We start from the raw sequence: 22,771 nt of genomic DNA, 5'->3' as shown, positions 1-22,771 counted from the left end.
AAAAAAAAAAAAAAAAAAAAAAAAAAAAAAAAAAAAAAAAAAAAGAATCCAGAAGTAAATGACTTAACTGAGAATATTTCCAAGCACAGTTTTCCCCTACATGTTAATATTGAGTAATTTAGACTTTACAACCCATTTTTAAAATGTGTAAATCAATTATGTCAGTGAACAGAAGTGAAAAGCACATGAAAAGTAGCACTGTCCATCAAAAATTACCAAATTATTTATCAAATATTGTATTTTGATGAGATGCCACAGATCTGTAGTGCTTAAAGTGTAAGTAGTGAAAGTCAACTTGGGGCACCTGGTACCGAGGATGTGTTATCCAGCATTTTAGAAACTTCAAACTAGGCAACGCACACACACATATACACATACACACACATAATCTGAATAAGGTTTCTAGTACATATCAACAGAATGACAAGAAATTAAAAAGATTATGTCAGTATATCAGTCAGAATGATTATGTGTTTACTATAACATTAACCTTACAGATCCTTTTGTTTCTGACCAACACAGCCATTCTAGATTTACAGGTTGGTTCCCACTCAACCATTCTCATTTAAAAATGGGCTTTAACTTCTTCTGACCTAATGAGATTTCCATGAGGAAATATACCTTATTTGTTTTATTAATATTTATTTATTTTTCTGTGAATGTTTTAACATATTTCATGTAAATGAATACCATTACTTATGGACATTAAGAATGTAGGTCACATAAAAAAATTAAATGAACTTTTGAAATCCCATATTCAGGATTGTAAAGCTGGAAACATTTTATAGTTCAGACATATAAGAAAACTAATAGTTATATTTAAGTTTACTCCATAGCCCCTTCAGGAAGACCTAGGCTAGCTGGTGAAAAACACTTGAGTTACTCAAATTGGTATGCCTGCAGAACATGAACTAAGGTGAATGAGGATTGTAAATAGCATATTTTTTATTATTTTAATGTAAAACTAAAATTGGTTGAATCAAAGTTAGCATTTTAAATGTATTTAATATTGTCATAGTCACTTTAGGTCATATTACATTGATGCCATCAAACTGCCAGAAAAAAAAGATATTTTGAAATGTCTAGTGACATGTTAGCTCATACTATGTCTGCACATGTTAGCCTTATTCATAGCAATAATGGAATTCTAATTCATCATTGGTTTGCCAGTAATGTTGTAATATTATTCTTGAGTCTTATTTTCAAGTTTTTAAATTTGAGAATCCACATCAATTACTTACTCTGGTATTTTTTAAACTGAAAGTAATTTTTATAGAAAGGACCCTGCTAGTGTTAGAAGAAATAAATGGTACATTTCAAATACAAAAGTAAAAAAAGTAGTAAAAAATGCAGGAAATAGTTATTGTGGCAGAATGATGTGGAGGCTTTGCTTCATCCTGAAGTTCTACCTCCTTCACTCTCTGTGGTGCTCGTGGTCCAGCATGAGAACTACACAGGTTCACCCTTCAGACTAAGACACAAGAAGCACAGTGGGCGCTGTCTGCTACTCTTCACACATTACAATGATGTTCTCAACCTGTCATCCACAACTCCTTTGGGGGTCACATTTCCAATATCCTGTATATCAGATATTTGCTTTACAGTTCATAACTGTAGCAGTTATGAAGTAGCAACAAAAGCATTTTTATGTTTGAAGGTCACCATATGAGGAACTGTATTAAAGGGTCACAGTATCAAGAAGGTTGAGAACCATTGCTCTACAATATTACATCCCAGTTCTATTGTTCAGGTTCGATTGTTGTTTTTTTTGGTTTTTTTTTTTTTTGGTATCTCAGACATTTGTCGTCGCCCCCCTCCCCCATCTTTTGCCAACATCGGGTCAGCACTAACTAGACAAATGACACTCCAGATGTTCCCACACCAGGCTGCTGACCTTGCTGTCCTGTGGCACCCTCCATGGTCCTCTGGAACACATTAGTTACCTGATAACAGTACCTGGACTGCCCTCCACAGTTTTATTAAAATGATGCTCTTTAGGACATTGGACACAGTGCTCAGTATATGCTTTTCTACATGAATTGAGCTCTTGTCCTTTCAGTTTTCTTACCTTGCCCCCCACAATATCTTAACTAAGTTTTTTTTTTCTCTCCACTATTGATTTCTAAATGCTTGTTGAGATTTCCATGTCATAGATGTTTGCCAAAGTCTCCTGGTTCAGAATAATGCCAATCTTGAAAGACCATGTGATATTGCTTCCAAGATGAGTCCCTTTGCTGGTTGTATATTGACTACTACCCTTCACTTCCCATCAGGAGGAACAGCCTTAGAGACTGCACTGTTGTGCAGTATTTGAAAGCTAAAGGGCTCTGTCACTTGACATTAGTCAGACCCCCAGATTCACAATGGAATCTGACTGCTCTTCAAAAGAAATGTTACTGTACCTTTGAGTAGTGCCCATATTAAACAAATATAGCTTTGTTTCAAGGTCAAGCGTCTAGCTTCATACTCATTTGGATAGTTTATAATCTTGTCTATTCTTTGATTTTATTGTTTTAGTTGGTTTGGTTTTAGTCAAGAGCAAATATATTTTCAAAGTTTCTATTAAATATGTACCAAATATTTGCCAATTTGGGATAATTGGTTTTTTTCTTATTCTGTTTTGCTACCTGTCTGGATCTAGACCATCTAATCAATATACACATATGCCTGTGTCTTGGCTACCCATTAGCTGATGTCATGCTTCAACAGTAGAGTTCATATTATACTCAGCCTCTCATTAGTCAGTCTTCTTCCATTAGAACATCTTTTACTTGCCAGCCTCTGCTCCCGTGTACAGATACTTACTGTTTCCATCCAGCTTTTGCTTTATGCTGCAAAACCAGTATGACTTGCAGTGTTGGCTTAGTATTAGTGGGCAGCATATTTATTCTAGTAAATGCTAGATTAAAATGATGCTCTTTAGGATATTGGACACAGTACTCAGTATATGCTTTTCTACATGAATTGAGCTCTTGTCCTTTCAGTTTTCTTACCTTGCCCCCCACAATATCTTAACTAAGGTTTTTTCTCTCCACTAGTGATTTCTAAATGCTTGCTGAGATTCCATGTCTTAACAGAGATTCCATCTTCTGTTAAGAACATTCTGTTGATTGACCTGTACTTCTGCCCCGCACCTTCCACACAGGGATTCACCGTGTAACCTTGGCTAACCTGGAACTTGATAGAAATCACAGAGAACTTCCTGCCTCTGCCTCACATGTATGACTCCAATGAAGGCTATGTTTTAGTTAACAAGGCACAGATTGTCATTATACAATGGGAATGTCATTAATAGACTTTGGAACCATTTCCCTCACTTAATATCATGCTCATAGCTCTTCATCTTAACTTCCCAAACCATTTGTAATTTTCCAAACCATTTGTAATTTCCCAAACCATTTGTAATTTGTAATAACCTAGATTCCCAGTTCTGCTTTCCAGTACCCTCATCTGTTGAAATAAGAGCGGCGGGGCTGTGTCCCCAGCACCCTGGCCGCCTGCTAGCTTATGCCCCGAAATAACAACACACAAACTGTATTCATTTAAACACTGCTTGGCCCATTTCTATCTAGCCTCTTCTGGGCTAATTCTCACATATTAATTTAGCGTATTTCTAATCATCTGTGTAGCACTGCTAAGTGCGCTTACCGGGAATGATCTTAACCTATGTCCATCCTGGGTCGGAGCTTCATCGCGAGTGCATCAGAGAGCAGAGCTATCGTGTCTACCTGGGAGAGGGGAGCATGTCATCTCTGAGAGGAGCTGCATGGTTTCTGAGCTCACTTCCTCTTCCTCCCAGCATTTTCTTCTGTTTACTCCACCAACCTATGTTCTTACCTATCAGGGCCAAGGCAGTTTATTTAACCAATGACCTTCCTCCATCACTCATCCATTTCCAGGGTAGAAACCTCTATTGAGATATTTTTCCTTGTTCTTTGATCATGCTATCCTTATTGCATAATATATGGCTACCATCTGCACATCAGACCAAAACAGGTTACCTTCACCAAGGAAGCTGACCAAGTCACTCTACTCACACAAACACCAGGGCCTTTATTATGTTATATTGCCATCATATAGATGCTTGATTGTTATGTGGAAAACATATAGTGATCATTCTAATTAAGTCATGTAATCTCAGATCCCAGTTCTACCACTTCCTAGGTGAAACTCATTGGTATCATCACCAAATATTTTCATTTTATTAGTCTATCAAATACTATAATGATAATTGGTTCAAAAGGTTAATAGTATAAGGTATTTGAATTACAGCCTGGAATGTGTGCTGAATTGTCATTAGTAAAATCTTAGTTATCACTGTGAAGTGCTCACATTTTACTCTTAGAGATGGTATCAAATGCATTGACCCAGTTACAGATTTCTTGTCAGATACAGATAGGATGGATTCAGTGCATGCATATACCCTTTGCCATTGTCAAAACAGTTAACAGTAGTTTACAGCATCACCAGGTAAATTTTACCTACTTGAGCTTATGATTAAATTTCCATAGACTTAATTTTATTGCTTCTTAAATTTGCAAATATGATGATGTTTATAAGAATAAATTATTTTATGCATGCATCTTATTATCACAGGCATCACATTCGTACTCCTCTAACCCTTAGAAATAATTCACAGCATGTTATAATTCTAATTAGTTTCCAGGATTTCCATAGCTTATACTCTCATCATCAATGTCAGGTCTGTTTTTACATCCTGGCTTATCTTTTGAGAATAGGTTCTTCTGACCAGAACTTACTAGACAACACACACTGGTAAAGAGTGAGGTTCTATGAACCTGAGTTCATCTTATACAGACATGAGAAGGGATGTGTTTGCAAGCACCATCTTGCTATCCTGTCAATTTGTTTATATTCCTTTGGGAGAGATAGATTAATGATGTAAGCTTTTATATTTTTCTTATGATGCATTGATAATGTTTCTAGGAGTTATGAATGTGACTTATTTAAGAGTTTGTTTAAAATTAGTAATAATTCTATTGTTTCTAAGTTTTTACTTAGTATTATGTATTCAAAATTAATACAGAATAAAGATGGACAATTCTTATAGCAGAGTAGTATTGTCTGTGTTAATATGCCCACATCTTAATTATGATCCTATCTATGTCCATTTCCTTAAGGTTTTCTTTGTCAGAATCCAAATGCTTGGTCAGCCAACAAGCAGCAAATGTTTTATTAATCTTTCTGACTCTAGTTCCTGAGCATGAGAATTTCTGACCAGTCACACCACACTTCTCTTAAACAAGTTTTTCATGGCAGTCTCTCATCTCATTAGCTGTCTGCTCAGGATCTGATAATGTGGAGCACCAGTGACTTCTTTACAGCTTGTTTTGTCTGTCTGTATGACATGGATAGTCTTTAGCAAAACGGCCACCAAAGAATTTTTATCCACCCCCTGCAATAAATGAACATGCTCGTGTCTACAAGGCACTTGAGACTGATGGCTGAAAACAAGAAAATAAAACTGTTGCTTCGGCTCTACATTTGTTAACACTTTAATGGAAGACCAAAGCATCTTTTTCTGTAAGATTATTTACTGGGTCAACAGGTGAGCTCAGGAGGTAAGGACCTTTGTCCCACAGGCCTGTAGACCTGAGTTCCAACCTCAGAATCCACGCAGCTGTCCTTTTGACTTCCATACATGTTATATCCATGCCCCCCCACATCACTTACATATTAATAATAAAATTTATTTAAAAGATCTGTTTTTGATTGCACTTGTAATTAAGAAAAAAAATTCAAAATTTATTCATCAAACTTTTTCTTTAATAATTATAATTAATATGCTCATACAGAGATTATTGTTAAGTCAAATTACATATTCATATTATTGTACTTTTAGAAATTAGCAATTATGACCTACTTTCTTATTATATATAACATTTTACAAATCATCCTTTATTTAGGAGAGTTGATTAACCCAGCTGTTTACAAAATGTTTTTACATGTAAACTAGGAATGGCATTAGAGTATAATGTGACTTGCATGATTTGTTCATGTAAGTAAGGTACTTAACACAGGCGCCATCAGACACTGAGTCCGTGATCCTTGGGATCACATACTCACTGCGTTCATTTTTTCATTCGTTGTGGTACTTGTTCTGTGAATTTGGATCATTTAAAAGTTTTGGTGAATGAACTGTATGTAGCTTGTTTAATTTTGGTCTTCCAAGTAGGAAATGCCAGCAGCTCTTCCATATTTGTTCTCTGCTCCAGGAAACGTCCGGCAATGCCTTTGGATGAAGCATCTCTAACCAGCTCTTACGTTAACCTAAACATTTTTAAATAGCATGATCTAATAAGAACTGAAACATGAAATCAGGTAGTTCTGTGCCTGTCATGTGGCTTGACCTTTGCTGACCTCTCCCTATGCAGGCCTCGTGTGTATGAAGTCCAGCACGTCTGTGGTGGAGCTGGTCATGCTGCTGTGCTCTCAGGTAAGAGTCTCATTCACCTGGGGAAATGACCCTGCATGAGAATTTCCTAGGCGTGGATAGCATTAATCATATTTTAAATTTTATCTCTCGCTGCAGAGCTTGCCTTGAGGTGCTTTAGAGCCTAGTGACCATCTATGTAAAAATTGCTCTCCTCTCACCTCTCTCTCTGCTCTCTCCTCTCTTACGTCCCGTTGTTCTGTTCTGTCTGTGTCTGGCTTTGTTCTATGATCTTAATGTCTTTTGCTATTATATGCACTATATACTATATATATACTATATATATATACTATATAAAAATACTGCAGCCCACATTGCAATTTGAAAACATAACTGGTAGTTCCTATTGTTTTCTTCTCTGTCAGATTAGAAGTGGTAGAAACTCAAGAACCTAAGTTCCTTTTTAATCAGTACTAAACTCATACAATGCATTGTTGAGTCATCTTTTACAGGCTGCTTTTTCAATTTTGTGTAGAATTGTTATGATTAATAAATCTGAAAGTTTACTGACTGGTGATTGTCTTTATTAACAAGAATTAAAGGTAAATGGTTGGATATTGTTTTTCTTTAAACTATACAAAAACAAACAAGAGAGCTTGATCTATATAAATCTTGAGAGAAACCATATATTAATCTTTTGGATAACTAAAATAGAAATTTATTGGCCTTTCCTTTCCCTGTCAGTCACGTAAAGTCGCCCTGTTACCATATGAATATGAAATATTCTGTTATATTAGAATGAAAAGGAAGTAGATACATGTTTGTAATACATAGCTGTTATATTTATCCCTGGTCGTCTCAGTAGAAGGGCGAACACACCTCACCATAACCGACCTGAGGTCTGCTAACACCACTACCAAGCCAGAAAAGCCGAGTGTGATTTCAGTGGTTTTTAAATGTCCCAAAGAAACAGCAAACGCTTACCTACTGACTTACCTGTGGTCTCTCCAGTGGAAGGGTGAACACATCTGCCTGTAACTGGCCAGAGGTCTGCCTAAGGCCTCAGCTAAGCCAGATAAGCCAAGTGTGACTTCAGTGGTCTTTATATATCCCAGAGCAAACAACAAAAGCTTACCTACAGTTTCCAGGTTCACATTTACTTTCTTCAGGAGTGTGTTCATGGGAAGCCAGGAATACAGTTGAAAGGAAACCATAGAGCCAACCCTGGGAGGAGCTCATCGGCAGAGCGTGTGAAAAGTATACTCTCTGTCGAGGTCCTGAGTTCAGGGAAAATGGAAGCTCCGCGGACATTTTAGGTTGATAAGAATCCAAATATTTAGCAGCTTTTGTGGCAAGGCATAGTTTAGAATGCCTTCTTTCTTAGCTCTGGCTATCACTGCAGTTCAGAGAAATAAAGAGGAATGTTGCATTAGGATCTGGTGTCTTTAATGGCCTCATCATCTAATCATAGGTCTCACATCACCATTTGCTGGCTCCAGGAATTCTTGCCATTAGGGGCCCTAGAGATGAAACTTTGCCTCACATATTGATTGGAAGGAAGAGTGGGAAATGTAAGCTCTCTCTGTGGTGCACTTTCCTCCGTGTGTCAGCAGGACAGCATGATAAACAGGCCTCTTAGATTGATTTTCAAATTGAATTTTTAAAATAATTCAGTGTTTGAGCACTGAAAAATTTAAATGTTTCAAATGATCCATTGGTTAAATATCCCTCACCTAAGTAACTTGAAAGGTCCACACATTAAAAATAACTCGCATTGTTTTGTGTTAATCTGTAATGTTACTTTCTACAAAGCATTTTTAAGAAAGCAGATGAGTGATGCTTATTCCGTCAAATGCAGTTGTGTAAGTTAACGATTTTAGTGTGAAATTAAGTTTATCCATCATTGCAGATCATTAGTTGGTCCACAGATGTTTTCAAAATTTGGTTTTGAGGGGCTGGAGAGATGGCTCAGCGGTTAAGAGCATTGCCTGCTCTTCCAAAGGTCCTGAGTTCAATTCCCAGCAACCACATGGTGGCTCACAACCATCTGTAATGGGGTCTGCTGTCCTCTTCTGGCCTGCAGGCATACACACAGAATATTGTATACATAATAAATAAATAAATAAATAAATATTTTTTAAAAATTTGGTTTTGAGGGTACTGAAGAAGGTAGACACATTTCAAAGGGTTCTTAAAATAATACACTTTTCTCCAATACTAAAATTCATCATTTTTACCAATTAGCAGATGACTGCAGCAGTGGCAGACCTTGGATGGAGAAAGCTACCAGTGCTGCAGAGATAGCTTGGTCCTGCTCTCTGCAAAGTGTGATCTTTCTGCAGATCTTAATGCATTTCTTCCATTGGAGCTGATCCCTGTAGAATTAGCACCAGTCTGTGGGCTGTCTTCCTGCCAAGGCAGGCAGTCATGATGAGTCTTTAAGACCTCAGAGCTCAGAGCTCCTTTTGCTTTGTTTGACTGTCAGTCACCACAGGATGCGCATCAGCGTGAGCGAGACCAACAGAAGTAGTTCAAAGTGTGCGTCCTTACTGTCTGGATACATTGTATGCCCCCCTGCCAGGGAGAAATACCTTAAAATATGAGCCATGCTGTCATTTAATTCTTGACAAAATAAGTTTTAAATGCAAATAACATTTTGTAGTTTGTTTGCATAAAATTTATCCTCAAATTTACTCAAGTCATTGGAAACTCATTGTGTTAGAGAGAGCAATGGGCACTGAAAAGAAAAGAAAGTGGGCTTCTCTTTGGCTGCCCTAAATTTCTCTTCGCTACAGCGCATTGGATGCTTTTACTGCTTTTACTTTTCATTTCCATGTTGGAAATTTTTGTTAAATACTACATACTATTAAGGATATTTGATTTTCTTTCTTTCTTTTTTGAGTGCCTAAAAAAATTACTCTTGCCAATAGTTTGTGTCCAAAATGTGGTCTAAATTCACATGAGATCACATTACAAATGTCTGAAGGTACTTGTCAAGGATAATTCGGTTCATATGGCACCCTCTAAACTCCAAGGGGCATGACATTCGGTTTACCCCCAGTGGAATTTTGCATTTCTTCAAAAACATGGTTTAAGTTTCAAGAAGATATTACCATTCTCCATTGTAATTTGGTTATCGGTCCAAAAAACACGGAACAATTTTTACAATATTTAGATACTTTTTCCCATGTACATCTTAAATTTTAAGAATCAATTATTTACTCTTCACTTATGGTTTGTGTTAAATTTAGTTACTATCATCTTAACAAAATGTTTTCTTTCATTTTGAAATATAAGGAACTGTTTAAGGTGGTTGGTTAGTCTGTGTTCTACTTGGTAAAAGAGCCTAGCGTCAGTGTTCTGTACAGCTTCTTCAGTTGTTGTAGGTAGCGTGGCATCAGACTGTTTATTTCTGCGGCGCTGTGGCTGCGGTGCCCCCACCCCTCTCACAGCACTTATTTCCTCCTTCAGTTCTCCTTGGTTACTGCATTCTTAGAGGAATAGTAGGCTGAGTTTCTCAAGTAAACCTTTTTAGGTACAATAATAGTTTCTAATTATTTCCAGATTTTCTTTTTCAGGAAGTCTCCATGAGAAGAACTCTAAGAAAAATTGGGTGTTGTTACCCACAGGATTTCTTTAAGTTTCCATCAGTAAAGCTTAGCAGATGCCACTTGCATTTCTCTTTGCCTTATGTGTCAAGATGTAAATTGAGGGACCTCATGTAAAAAAAATCATACTCTCAGTATTTAAGTGCTTTCTGACTTAAAGCACTGATTAAGCAAATGCCTGCTTAATAAATCATTCCTGTTCTCATTAAAAACTTTAAAATACATAAGTTAAGGTAAAAACTCAATGTATGGCATGCCCAGCATGAATTATTTTGTGGTTTATATGACTTTGTTCTTGTCTAAATATTTCATATACTTAACTGAAAGGATTTGGTGCCTTCAATGGTGTGGTCAGGGTGTGACCCAGGACTTTACAGACAGCATTCACAAAGGAGCCACAACTGAGGAAACCCTTCTCCTTTCAAGTGATTTGGCCTTTGAACATTTAATGTTTTAAAACCTTTTCTCCAATTTGGTACAGTTTAGTCAGATGGTACAAAAGAAAATGATTTTTTTTTCTGGATGTAATAAAGCCAAGATGAGGTTCTAAGACAAGGCTGAGGCTAATGCAGAGGCCTGATAAATGCCTTCATCCGTATGTACTCAGTACTGTAAGGACTTGAGGTTGTGTAATAAGATGATAAATTTGAGAAAACCAGAGAGGGCACCTTTTTTTTTCTCCAGTCCTTTGGAAATATTATTAAATCCTGATTTTCATGGTGAAATTTTGTCACATGTGAATCAGTGCTTATGTACTTTGTGACCAGCTTTTGTTAGTATTTTAGTGGTTACTAAAACCTTAGTGACACACTTCCATTCCACAGGGAGGCTAGGCTTATATATTGCAAATTACATATATGACTTTGTAGGCAATGAAGCAGAACTTAAAAAACAAAATAAAAACAACAACAAGAGCACATGGCTGAGATTTCTAATTGATGTAATCAAGCAGCATGCATGGGTGGCTCTGAAGACTGAATGTTCATGGAAGGCACTATGGAAATGGACCCTGAAGCTGGGAGGCTTTCCCTGCTATGTTATCAGCGAAGGAGACACAGCTCTTGAAGACAGTTCAAGACAAAGAGTTGAAGATCTCTTTGTCTGTCCTTAGGCCTGGCACCCACCTTGTGTGTTACACATTGAAAACTAAATAATTAGGATTAGCAAGATGATTCCACAAGTAAAAGTGCTTGACCCAAAGCTGGACGACCAGAGTTAGATCCCCATAACCCATGATGAAACCAAATCCCTAAAACTGTCACTTCACATCTAAATGAAAACAAGATATAAAACGGGAAGATATGACTGCTCCTAGATATGGTGGAAGAGAACATTTATTGTAGATAAAAGGATGAGCGCAGTAAATTTGAGGGAGAACATAGCCAGATGCATCTGGATGGGTCCAGAGTGAATATACCTGCAAAGTGAGTCTGACCATGTAAGGAGAGGGAGAGAGGACAACCAGGAGAAGTAGCCAAGAGGATAAGAGGCCCAAAAGGCCAAAAAAGGACCAACATCGTCAAAATGGCTGGATTATATAGGAAAGAGAAGCTGGGGGAAGGGCACTTCCAACCCCTGGACTGGCGAGTTCAGGGTAGGGGCTGGTTATGCCAGCCAGGATGACCCTGTAAAGGTTGACACTGAGGGATGCTGGGAGAACATGGCAGCCAGCATCTGCTTTGATATGTTAATAGGCACCAAAGTTAGTCATTTGTGAGGGTTTGAGACCTAACAACTTCCACATGCACTCCATGGCACAAGCATACCGATGCCCCCCCACCACAGTATCATACACACATTAATAATAATAGTTATAACTTATTAATAAAGTGAATCAGTTTATTTGCTGAATTATATAGAGTATTTTACATCTTCCTGAGTGTCTTTTAAATAAAGTTTACACAGTTTTCATCATTTTTTTAATCTTTTAACATCCATCCTTTTGTTTGATACTTTCTGTAAGCTCCCTCCCTTCATGTTCATCTAAAGAGATGTAGATGCTCACCCTAAAAGAAAAGTAAGCTCCAATGGGATAGTCAAGGAAAGGAAAAGGAGGCCATTCTCTAAAGAGAAAGGTCCATCCCAGCTCAGAAATTTCCGTCCCATCTCATGTAACTTCTTGTGTCAAGTAAAATTTAGCATTATGTTCTCATGCTAAATCCGAAATTAGGAGAGATATGCTTTACATGTTCAGTTTTTGAACATTGTTTTGGAAATTCTTATTGTGTCAAACTTTAATTTCAAGACTTGAGGTAATTCAAAACCATGTCTATAAATAAATCTTAATTATATATTTGAATGTGGCAAACACTATTTTTTTAAATGTTACGTATTTTCTCTTAGAATTGCTTTGTGTCCATAGATTTTTGGTGTGTTATGTTTTCGTTTTTATTCAGTTTTTAAAAGGTTTTATGTTCCTTTTTGATTTCTGTCTTGTCCTAATTTTCATGTGATAGTATGTTTGTTGTTCAGAGTCGGTTTTGTGTGCCTCTTTTTGTAGAAAATTCTATAGGCTTCTGAAAAAAAATAAAAACAAAGCAGAGAAAACATTCATTAGTGTTTGGGTGGAATGTTGTGTAGATGTCTCTTAGATCAATTTGATGTATGGTATTTGGTGGGAGTGGTGGTGTATTGAAGTCACCTATTACTTGTTAGGGTAGATGTGTGGTTTTTAGATAGAGTGTTTCTTTTATGAAATCGGGTGTCTTTTTGTTTTGAGGGTGACTGTCTAGAACTGTAATATTCTCTTGATGGATTTTTCCTTTAATAAGTATGTGCAGCTATGTTGAACATGTTCAAACCTCCTGCTGCCATTCTTTAAGAAGTATAGTAGGAATAGTTTTCTATGTAACATTTATATCACCATATGTACTAAGTACTACAAACCTAATTATTATTTATATTGTACCAGATATATGCTTATATTATATAGAAATATTATACCATTTTATATGAGGGATTTGAGTACCCCTAAATATTGGTATCCTTATGTTGCCTACTTGTTGTTACATGATTATCCTTTATATTAATAAACTCTCTAAATAAACCAGTTAATTATTAATATTTTTATTGTTTATTACATTATTTTTACTATAAGCTTTTAATACAATATTCATAAATGTAAGCAATGAAAGGCCAAAAGTAAAGAATACTTAAAATATTTTACAAATACACTCAGATACAAATTAGCTTATCTTTCTGTCCTAGGTGTCTTCCTTCCTTCCTTCCTTCCTTCCTTCCTTCCTTCCTTCCTTCCTTCCTTCTTTTTTCCCTCCCTTCCTCCCTCCCTCCCTCCCTCACTTCCTTCTTTCCTCTCTCTTCCTTTTTCATTCTTTTTCTTTTTGCTATAATAAACACCATGACCAAAAGCAGGTTGGAGGTGAAAAGGATTTATTTCAACTTTTTTTCCAGGTAATAGCCCATCATGAGGGAAGTCAGGACAGGAACTCAAGGCAGGAAAGTTGAAGGCAAGAACCATGGAAGAACACTGTTTATTGGCTCATCTCGGGGTCACTTGCCTAGTATAATATTGCCCACAGCAGGCTGGGTTCTTCTGCATCTCCCAGCATTCAAGACAGTACACACAGACATGCCCATAGGCCAGTCTGACCTAGACAGTTTCTCAATTTAGGTTCCCTCTTCACTGGTTACTTTCATTTGTCTCAATTTGGCAATAAGAAACTTAGGCACAATTTCCCTTTCATAGGAAATGTGTGGGACACTACTTTTTTAATTTTATACATATTCCTCACTCAAGTTTTTGTTCTTACTAGTTTTACTAATTTATTGCTTGGATTTTTCAGCATGTCATCATCTTATCAGTTACAGTGAACATTTAACTTTGAAGATTTTAAGAACTACCACCACTTTTTGGTGATAGTTAATACTACGTAGATCTTAAGAACACAAGAAATAGAAAATCAATTTTCATTTTTTTTCAATTTTCATTTTTTTTCAATTTTCAATTTACAGAATACTTTAAATCTATTCTTACCCTCTTGTTTTCCTTCTCATATTTACCATATTTTCAAAATGCGTACAATTGATTAAATATCTAAGGATATTAAAAGTTGCCATGTTTAATCTTATACAAAGAAGAAGGCATGAGTAATGTGCACTGAGCTGGCGTAGATGAGGAGAAGCTGATGGAAAGAGTGATGTTTGGGGCCTGAGCTGTCTACTGGTCATCGTACTGACATAAGAGAACATAGGGATTTCATCGTCACCCTTCTGGAACTTATTTGTCTTGAAAGTGTCCCATTTCAAAGGGTCTTCACACAAGATCCAGTTCCCTGAGAAAGCCCCTCATCTTAAGGAAGTTTTATGCATCCACAAGAACAGTTAAAAATGGTGGCCAAGCTGGTTTAAAGACTTGGTGGTCCTCTGCAAGCATTTCAAATTGAAATTAAATGTTTCCCACAAGATAAATTTGATGTGGAGTGTTTATATGCCCAGCAGGATGCAATCATGCTGCTCCTTTACTCATAATGAGTTTATGCTGTGCAGGGGTCTCTTGGGGCAGGATATAGCCTGAGAAAGCATGTATTTCACACAAATTCAAAAAAAATAGTACACTCATCTAAGATATAAATTTCTTAAATGAAGTCTCATGCCTCTATTATCCATTGGCTTGTTTATATTTAAACACCAACATCTTTACCTTAGGTCTGACTTTTTACTACTCTTTCTTTATCAAAGGTTATATCAAAATTGTCATCTGACCTAAAGGCAGACTACAGATATTTTTAGTTTGATCTAAATAGTTTTCAAAACATTTGCTCTGCTCACCTTATGCACTGGAAACTTGGATGTGTTCTAGAAAATGTCTGTGGTTCTATGCTTCAGGAGTTTACCGTTATTTGTCTCTAAGACTTCATAGTGGAGTGAATTGTTATCACAGTAAATGTCAAGTAGTTCTGAAAAGCTAATACCTTTTGTGGAATCTTGATTTTCAATAAACTTAGTATTTAAGATCATTGTCTTAAAGGAGGGTAGCGTGACACCTATTTAAAATGTAAGAAAAGAAGACCCCTGTGATTTTCAATAAAGATGAAATTGAAAGTTCTGAGAAATGGAGTGGCCTTGCCAAGTTGCTTAGTGGCTACAGCCTAGTGACTTTGTGTAATCTCCAAGTCTTTTCCCAGTTCCTGATTCTCTTTGTGCATAAAATGTAGATTCTTTTTTTTTTACTTGAAATAATTATCTATCAGTTTGGGTAGGAGGAGCAGGCTGCAAGTTCTTCCCAGCCATCCAGCTAGCTTACACCTGAAATAATCACACAGAAACTGTATTAATTAAATCACTGCTTGACACATTAGCTCTTGCTTCTTAAGTTGGCAAATCTCTTACATATTAATTTAACCTATTTCTATTAATCTATATATCACCACGAAGGTCATGGCCTACCAGCAAAGTTTCAGCATGTCTATCTCTGGCGGTGACTCCATAGTATTCTTGAATCTGCCCTTCTTTCTCCTAGCATTCAGTCCAGTCCTCCCCACCTACCTTAAGTTCTGCCCTATCAACAGGACAAGGCAGTTTCTTTATTCACTAATGGTAATCACAGCACACAGAGGGGACTCCCACATCACCTCCCCTTTTCTGCTTAAATAAAAAAGGTTTTGACTTTAACATAGTAAAACAGTTATCAAGCAAGAATTAGTTACAATATTTATATCTCCTTTATCATTTATCATAACTAAGGAAAACTATAAATTCTTCAACTCCATCAAAGACTTCAGAAGGATATAATACTACCTAAGAAAAAAGGAAATACATTGTAAGCAACTTCCAAAACTCTAGAATTGACAGACTTCTCGCTGTCTGGACAGTCACCCAAAGTTCCTCTGTACTGTTGGGACATCCATCTTCAGCCTACAGGCCCATAGTATCCAGCAGACTTTTCCATGAAGCAGGAAATTTCAAAGACAGGTTTGCCTATATTGGCAGTTTGCCAGTCACTGAAGAATGTCTTGTAGACTCTCCCATGAAGCAGGAACCCTGAAGGACCCCCTCATCCCCAGGCAAGTTCAGCAGTCACCTCTCTGTGGATCACTCATGTCCAGTTTATCTAACAAACTCCATAAGGAGCCTCTTTGATGCCCATTCTCCTCTTGAAGTAGACTGGTGCTGCCAGGAGCAAATGTGTTTCACTGTCATGAAAAGCCCTAAATTTTTAAAACATTTAAATGCCATATTCTGAAGGTTATGAAAGATTTGAAGAATACCTAACTTAATAAAATACATCTAAATATATCTAGAAAAGCTAACTAACATGACTACCTGTATTGAGTTAATTATATACTGATATCAATTTGAGTCAAACTTGGATTTGAGATGCCAAGAAATGTCATTTTGTTATAATAAATATTCATTCCACCATATCAGTTAAGCTGTAAAAATTTTATAAAAGATAGTGGTTTTCCATGTGCAAAAAAAGAAACCTAAGTCATGAAATGGAATGTGCAGATGAGTGGCATGAGTAATTAATAGAAATTGTATATGTGTGTACATTAATGGAGCTAGAGGAATATTCATAGATCTACTGGAAGGAATATAATTTTCACTATAAAACTTGCATGCCCAGCATTTATTTTTAAGAAAGCTGAAGTTACTTGAATTAACTCAGCACCAAAATGGATATTTAAATTATATTCCAAATTTTCCATGGAAAGTGTACAAAATAAGCAGCATTCTTTCCTAATAAAAGCACTGTATCATAGTTGTTGATGTTCATAGTTGTGGCCCTTTCTCTGTGGGGCCACCAGATTCAAGCATTCTGAAAATTTGGCTAATGTCTAGTTAGCAAAGAGATAATACTTTAGAGAAATATTTTTAATATTAAGTACTGTGTTACAAAATTGAGCATAATAAATTTATAGCTTTGTGCTGTTTTAGTCTTTTTAAATGTGAGTCTGACTAGAGCAGTTTATGCCCAAGGCAGCCTAAAGATATGAATATGTAAAGGTACAAATGCATAAATGTATAGCAGCATAAAGGTATAGATACATAAAGGCATAGATTGCATAAAGTTATAGATACATAGAGGCATAGGTGCATAAAGGCAAAGATGTTTACAGCTACAAATGCATAAAGGAATATAAATGTATAAAGGCACAGAAGCATAGAGGTATATAGCATAAATGTATATATGCATAAAGTCATAGATGCATATATGTATAGCTGTGTATGGCTATGGATGGAGAAATGCATAGGTGAAGAAAGGCAAAGGTGCATAAAGGTATATGTGCATGGAGGTGTGTGTTTATATATGTGTATATATACACAGATACATAAGCATATAGATGCATAAATGCACAGATGCATAAAGGTGTAAGTGCATAAAGGTATATGTGCATAAATATATAGCATGATTAATAAAAACCCAGAGACAGATATTGAGGTTCAGCCAGCCACTGGTTCTTACCTCTACTTCAGTCCAAAATGGCAGTCTTGCCTCAAGAAATCTCAGAACGAGACTGTGTCTGAGAGCTGTCTCTTTCCATCTTATATTCCATTCTAGTGCTGGCTTTAAAGGCATGCACCACTACCACCCTGGTTTCTGTTGCAAACTACTATGGCTACTGGGATTAATAATGTGTGTCACCACTGCCTGGTCTGTAAGGCTGACCAGTGGGGCTATTTTACTCTCTGATCTCCAGGCAAGCTTTATTAAAATACAAATGAAGTATCACTACAAAAATGTATAGATGCATGCATGCTATATAAAGGTTTTCTTGCAGAAACATAGATACATAAAGCCATTTCTAATTTTGCTTCCAGTTATAATGAAAACTATGTATTAATGACTAAAATTTTCAATCATATAAAATAATCTCTTCATTGTGTATAGCTTTAGGCCTGTATAGCTTTGGCCATTTGTTCTTTCCTGGAAGAAAACTAAACTACTGTCTTAATTTCCAGCAAACTTCAGTTTTCTGGGAACCAAAAGCCTCCTTCTAAACTGTCTGAATCAGGGTTATTAAAATTTCTTTCCTCTGAAATGACACTTGTTATAAAACCTTGCAAAGTATTATGGAGGTTACTTACAGTGTCAGCATGGGCCTTATTTAGTTACTGTTTCATTTGCATGTTCATCTTTCTTACATTTTCTTTGGTTTATCCCTTTAGGAATGGCAGAATTCTATCCAGAAGAATGCAGGCCTTGCATTTATTGAACTCATCAATGAAGGAAGGTAATTAATTTTACCCTTTTTCGGCAACTAGACCGTGTGCATTTGATTCCACTGGGAAACTGCTTTTTCATACCATCTGTTCTAAAGATTGTTGGAAAATAGCTTTGAATTAAATAATTTAATATGTAGGTACTTAAATTTTAAAATAATAAATTTTAGGTATTAAGTATTTAGATTTTGGAGACAAGGTATATATAAATGATATTAGATTTATGATGTTTTGTGAGATTTGAGCCACATCTTACTGAATAGTAACGTTGTTTCAGTCAGATCATGTGAACCCAGTCTGCAGTCCCATCTGCTACCCCATCTGTTTTCAGGCTAAGCTCAGTGTTTACGCTTGAGCCCTCATCAGTTCACGTGAACCAATGTCCTCTGATCCTGTCATGCAATTGGTACCTGACTGGAAGTATAAGGAATGTTCAATACAGAAGGTGTAACAGCCTTAGTTCGGGGTGTCTGTTACCATTGTTAATGATGCCATAGGTGATATTTTGTTTGAAACCATTGCTGTATTTATCATTGTTGTGTGTGGTTGTTTACTATGAGATTTTTTAGTGCTTTTTGGTGATAGACACATCAAGGTTGCTAGAGCTGTCAACTTTTGACATTTGTAATTTCTATCATCCCAAGGCATGCAGCCATTACAAGTTGAATTTCCTATATGTTATAGTGCATTCTAAGGAAAACAATTACTAAATATTTGGTATGATGTTTGCTTTTGGGGGAAACAAGCTTTACATAGATTAATATGGCAGTAATGCTTACAGTGTAAGAACTTGACATTTTCTTCAAGGAAAAGTAGTTTATATGTGGAATGGCCTTGCTTTCTTCTGTCACTGCACTGTATCCTGAGAAACTACCTATGCCTGGACAGTATCTTATTGCACATTTCTTTTGCTATCAACGAACGATGTTTTCATCATAATATATTTCTGAAACTTAAAATAAGTTTTATGCTTACTGCAATGTAAAAAAATGAAGAAAATTATAATAACTGGTAATAGGGAAAGAGAGATGCCTTAGGGGTTAAGGGGACTGACTGGCTGATCTTCCAGAGGACCCAGGTTCAATTCCCAGCACCCATATGATGGTTCACAATTATCTGTAACTCCAGTTACAGGGAATGATGCCCTCTTCTGGACTCTGTGGGCATCAGAAATGAGAAAAAAATATTTTTCTTTCAATAATACTTGTGAGAGCTAAGGGGGCTGAATTTCTAATGCTTTAATTATAATTATTGTCAGAAAAGAATGGTGCTGGAAAATTTGCTAATATCAAAGATATAAAGCTTCTGCTTTTATGAGTTTCCTTTTCCAGTAATAGAGTTTGCTGTATATTGAGAGGAAATGAAAATAAAATATTGATCCCTTTTTAAAACAATTAAATTAGAAAGTCTCATCAAGAACTCGTTGGTCCATACAAGCTTTACTACAAAGAGAAAGGAATATTATGATCCTAGTTGAAGGTGATCTTAGTATTGGCAACTATAAAAATAGTGTTCAGGATGAAAGTTTTGATAATTTAAAAGCATAGAACATGAATGAAGGGAATAGATGCTATTGTACATTAAGTACAATGCTTCAAGATCGCCTTTATTCTAAAATGACTTTTATCTTGACAACATGTTTAAGGATAGAGGAACCATGCCAGTGAGAAGAGAATGTCATCTTAAATTTGACCTGAGACACAATAAAAAGACATCCAGACTAGGGGAGAATAAAGCTCTAGAGATCAGGACTAGAGATGGAGTTCAGTAGATACTTCTTGTCTCGTATTCCAGAAATTTGTTTTTACCCTAATAGCACATAAACTGGGTATGGTGGAACATGCTTGTGATACCACATCTTGAGAGGTACACAGAGGACGATTAAAAACTCAAGGTGATGCTCAGCTATTCAGTGAGGCTAGTCTAGAAGACACAAGACTATGTCTTTAAAATCAAACAATAAATTGTAGACAGTGATATAGTGCAAAGGCCTGGAGGCTTGCGGTAACAAGGTATGCTGCAGAGGAGGTCTCTAGTACCACAAACTCCAGCAACACAGGATCCTGTCACGAGAGAACTTGTGCTGCTCTGGGTGCTGGGAAGTCATTGCTGAGGATTAGGCATTGTGTGCAGTGTGATGCACAGATTCAAGGGCTCAGCCTGGAACCAGACTGCCCTGTGAGGTTTCAGGCCTCTTTTTAGGGGTGATTTAGCTGTGAGGATGGAAGACATGAGTATATTAGAAAGTATCATTTGGAAATTAGGTCAAAAAGGCTATGATGAAAGAGAGAAGACAAAAAAAAAAACCCACAAGGACAGCCTGGTTTATGGCTTTGATAAATGGATGTCTTGTAATAGAGGTTCAGCTCACACAAGGGCAGCAGTACAGGAGGAGCATAGTTTGATGAGAAGTGCTTTTGCTTTGGGTTACACTGAACTTGTGAAATGCCCAGTTGCAGAGTTTCAGAAGGTATCAAAGTACTTGGATTCTGGACTCTTCAGTGTCATAAACTACACATTGGGGTGACTTCTTTCACGGTCTTGCTCTAATGGGTTTGTACGTTCCAGGGTAGGAACACGAGGATTAGAAATGTTAGGTAGGAGGAATAGAGATACGAAAGAAATACATACAGAGACATAGAATAGTACCAGGAGGGCAACTCAGTGAATACTGAATTCATCCATATTTATTTTTCATATGGTTTTATAACCCAATACAAAAGGGGGGAGTCACAAGACTGCTTTAACATGACATAAAGGACAACCAGAACAGTTACTTGTGTCAATTCTTTATACATTAAGCCATGATTTCCTGAGTTAAGCATTTGATGCTTTGGGCAGGATATGCAGCGAATACACCTTACACCAAGTATCCTGTCAGCAGCCACTCCCAATGTCAAATCTCCTATTTTAAAATGAAGGAGCAGGAATAGCCTTGAATTCTTTGACCTTTAGTCAGGGTGTTGTGGATCCACCTCTGTGGGCCGTATTAATGTCAAAGACACAAAGTAACCACACCCTAGGTCAGGATTTCTTGTTTGTAGCCACACCTGTTGTCAACAACTTTGAAAGAGTAAAAATAAGCTCTATATTAAGTATTTAACATAACCGCACTCTCTGACATTTAGTCAAGGTGAAAAACACTCACACCTGTGGGCCCCTATACTTCAGAAAGCCAGCTGGAAGGGTTTTAGGTAAGTGGAAACCTTCCAGTACATGGGGCCGATCTTTTGCCCCACATGTCCATGTGTTTGCCTCTCTCTCTGTCTTCTGGAGTTGGCTTAGATACTAACTACCCTGTCACAGACATTTCCATGAACAACAAACCACCTTCATGTCATCTCCAGTTACCTTTGTTGTCACCAGTCTATAGATCTCCACCCTAAAATTCTCTCCTTAAAAATTAGACTTTATTTGCTATTTTAGATATGTGTAGACCACCACATCTGTGCATCCTGAAATAGTGCCTTATTGTGTATTAGAAATTAGAAGTATTTATGAGAATAGTGAGAATATTGTTAAAATGGCCAGTGTTGAAAAAACTGGAGAGAAGTGACTGAGGAAACCTCAGAGCTTGTGTGATGAAGTGGAAAAGCCTATAGTGGGGTCTGTATTTATAATCTAGTGTTTTCCCCTACAGTCCAAGGTAGGTGGGTAGAAGGCTTAGCACACTCCCTTCTCTCTTCACTGAGCCTGTAGATTAAACTTTTCCCCTGCTTCCCAGCCCTTCCCCCTCCCTTTCCCCTTCCACTTGGGCCATACTCACCTTGGCTTCGTGCTAGAAATTCTCACTGGTCATGTGTTTCTCATGGGTGTTCTCACAGTGCCTAGTCAGACATGGCACACACATGTTATTTATGCCAAGTTCACATATTAGCCCTCCCACTGGAAAGTGCCTTTACTCTAAGTATTTAACATAGTCGTACCCTGGCATTATTGTAGAGAGTGGTCTAAAATGTGGTAGCACCTATTTCTCTGAAGGTTGAAAATAATACATGTGACATAAGAGCTGCTAGTAACACAGACACTCAGGATGAAAGGCTCCATTTGTGTTAAATATTTTTTAATATAATTTTTTATTGAAAAAAAATTTTTCCGCCTCCTCCCCGCCTCCCATTTCCCTCCCCATCTCCCTTCCCCCCCTCCCTCTCCTCTCCCCCCTCCCTCCACTCCTCTCCCCCTCCCTCTCCAGTCCAAAGAGCAGTCAGGGTTCCCTGCCCCGTGGAAAGTCCAAAGTCCTCCCCGCTCCATCCTGGTCTAGGAAGGTGGACATCCAAACTGGCTAGACTCCCACAAAGCCAGAACATGAAGTAGGATCAAAACCCCGTGCCATTGTCGTTGGATTCTCATCAGTCCCCATTGTTCGCCATGATCAGAGAGTCTGGTTTTATCCCATGCTTTTTCAGTGGCAGTCCAGCTGGCCTTGGTGAGCTCCCAATAGATCAGCCCCACTGTCTCAGTGGGTGGGCACACCCCTCGTGGTCCTGACTTCCTTTGCTCATGTTCTCCCTCCTGCTCGTCATTGGGACCTTGAGAGCTCAGCCCGGTGCTCCAGTGTGGGTCTCTGTCTCTATCTCCATCCATC

At 37.3% G+C, this 22,771-nt stretch overlaps 1 protein-coding gene across 4 annotated transcripts in view; it reads left to right on the top strand.

Moving 5' to 3' along the window:
* Window positions 1–22,771, top strand: part of Nbea (neurobeachin) — a 467,863-nt gene that overhangs the window by 216,043 nt on the left and 229,049 nt on the right. For all 4 annotated transcript variants that reach the window (XM_050120186.1, XM_050120187.1, XM_050120185.1 and 1 more), the window contains 2 exons: window positions 6,396–6,457; window positions 18,133–18,197. In XM_050120186.1, coding sequence (XP_049976143.1) covers window positions 6,396–6,457; window positions 18,133–18,197 — 127 coding nt within the window. The remainder of the gene's footprint in view (window positions 1–6,395; window positions 6,458–18,132; window positions 18,198–22,771) is intronic.

The sequence above is a fragment of the Alexandromys fortis genome, unplaced genomic scaffold, assembly GCF_014885135.2.
Source record: "Alexandromys fortis isolate MF-2015 unplaced genomic scaffold, M_Fortis_MF-2015_v1.1 scaffold_172, whole genome shotgun sequence".
NCBI lineage: Eukaryota > Metazoa > Chordata > Mammalia > Rodentia > Cricetidae > Alexandromys > Alexandromys fortis.
Note: the sequence above shows the minus strand (reverse complement) of the source record. Positions and strands in the feature narration are given on the sequence as shown.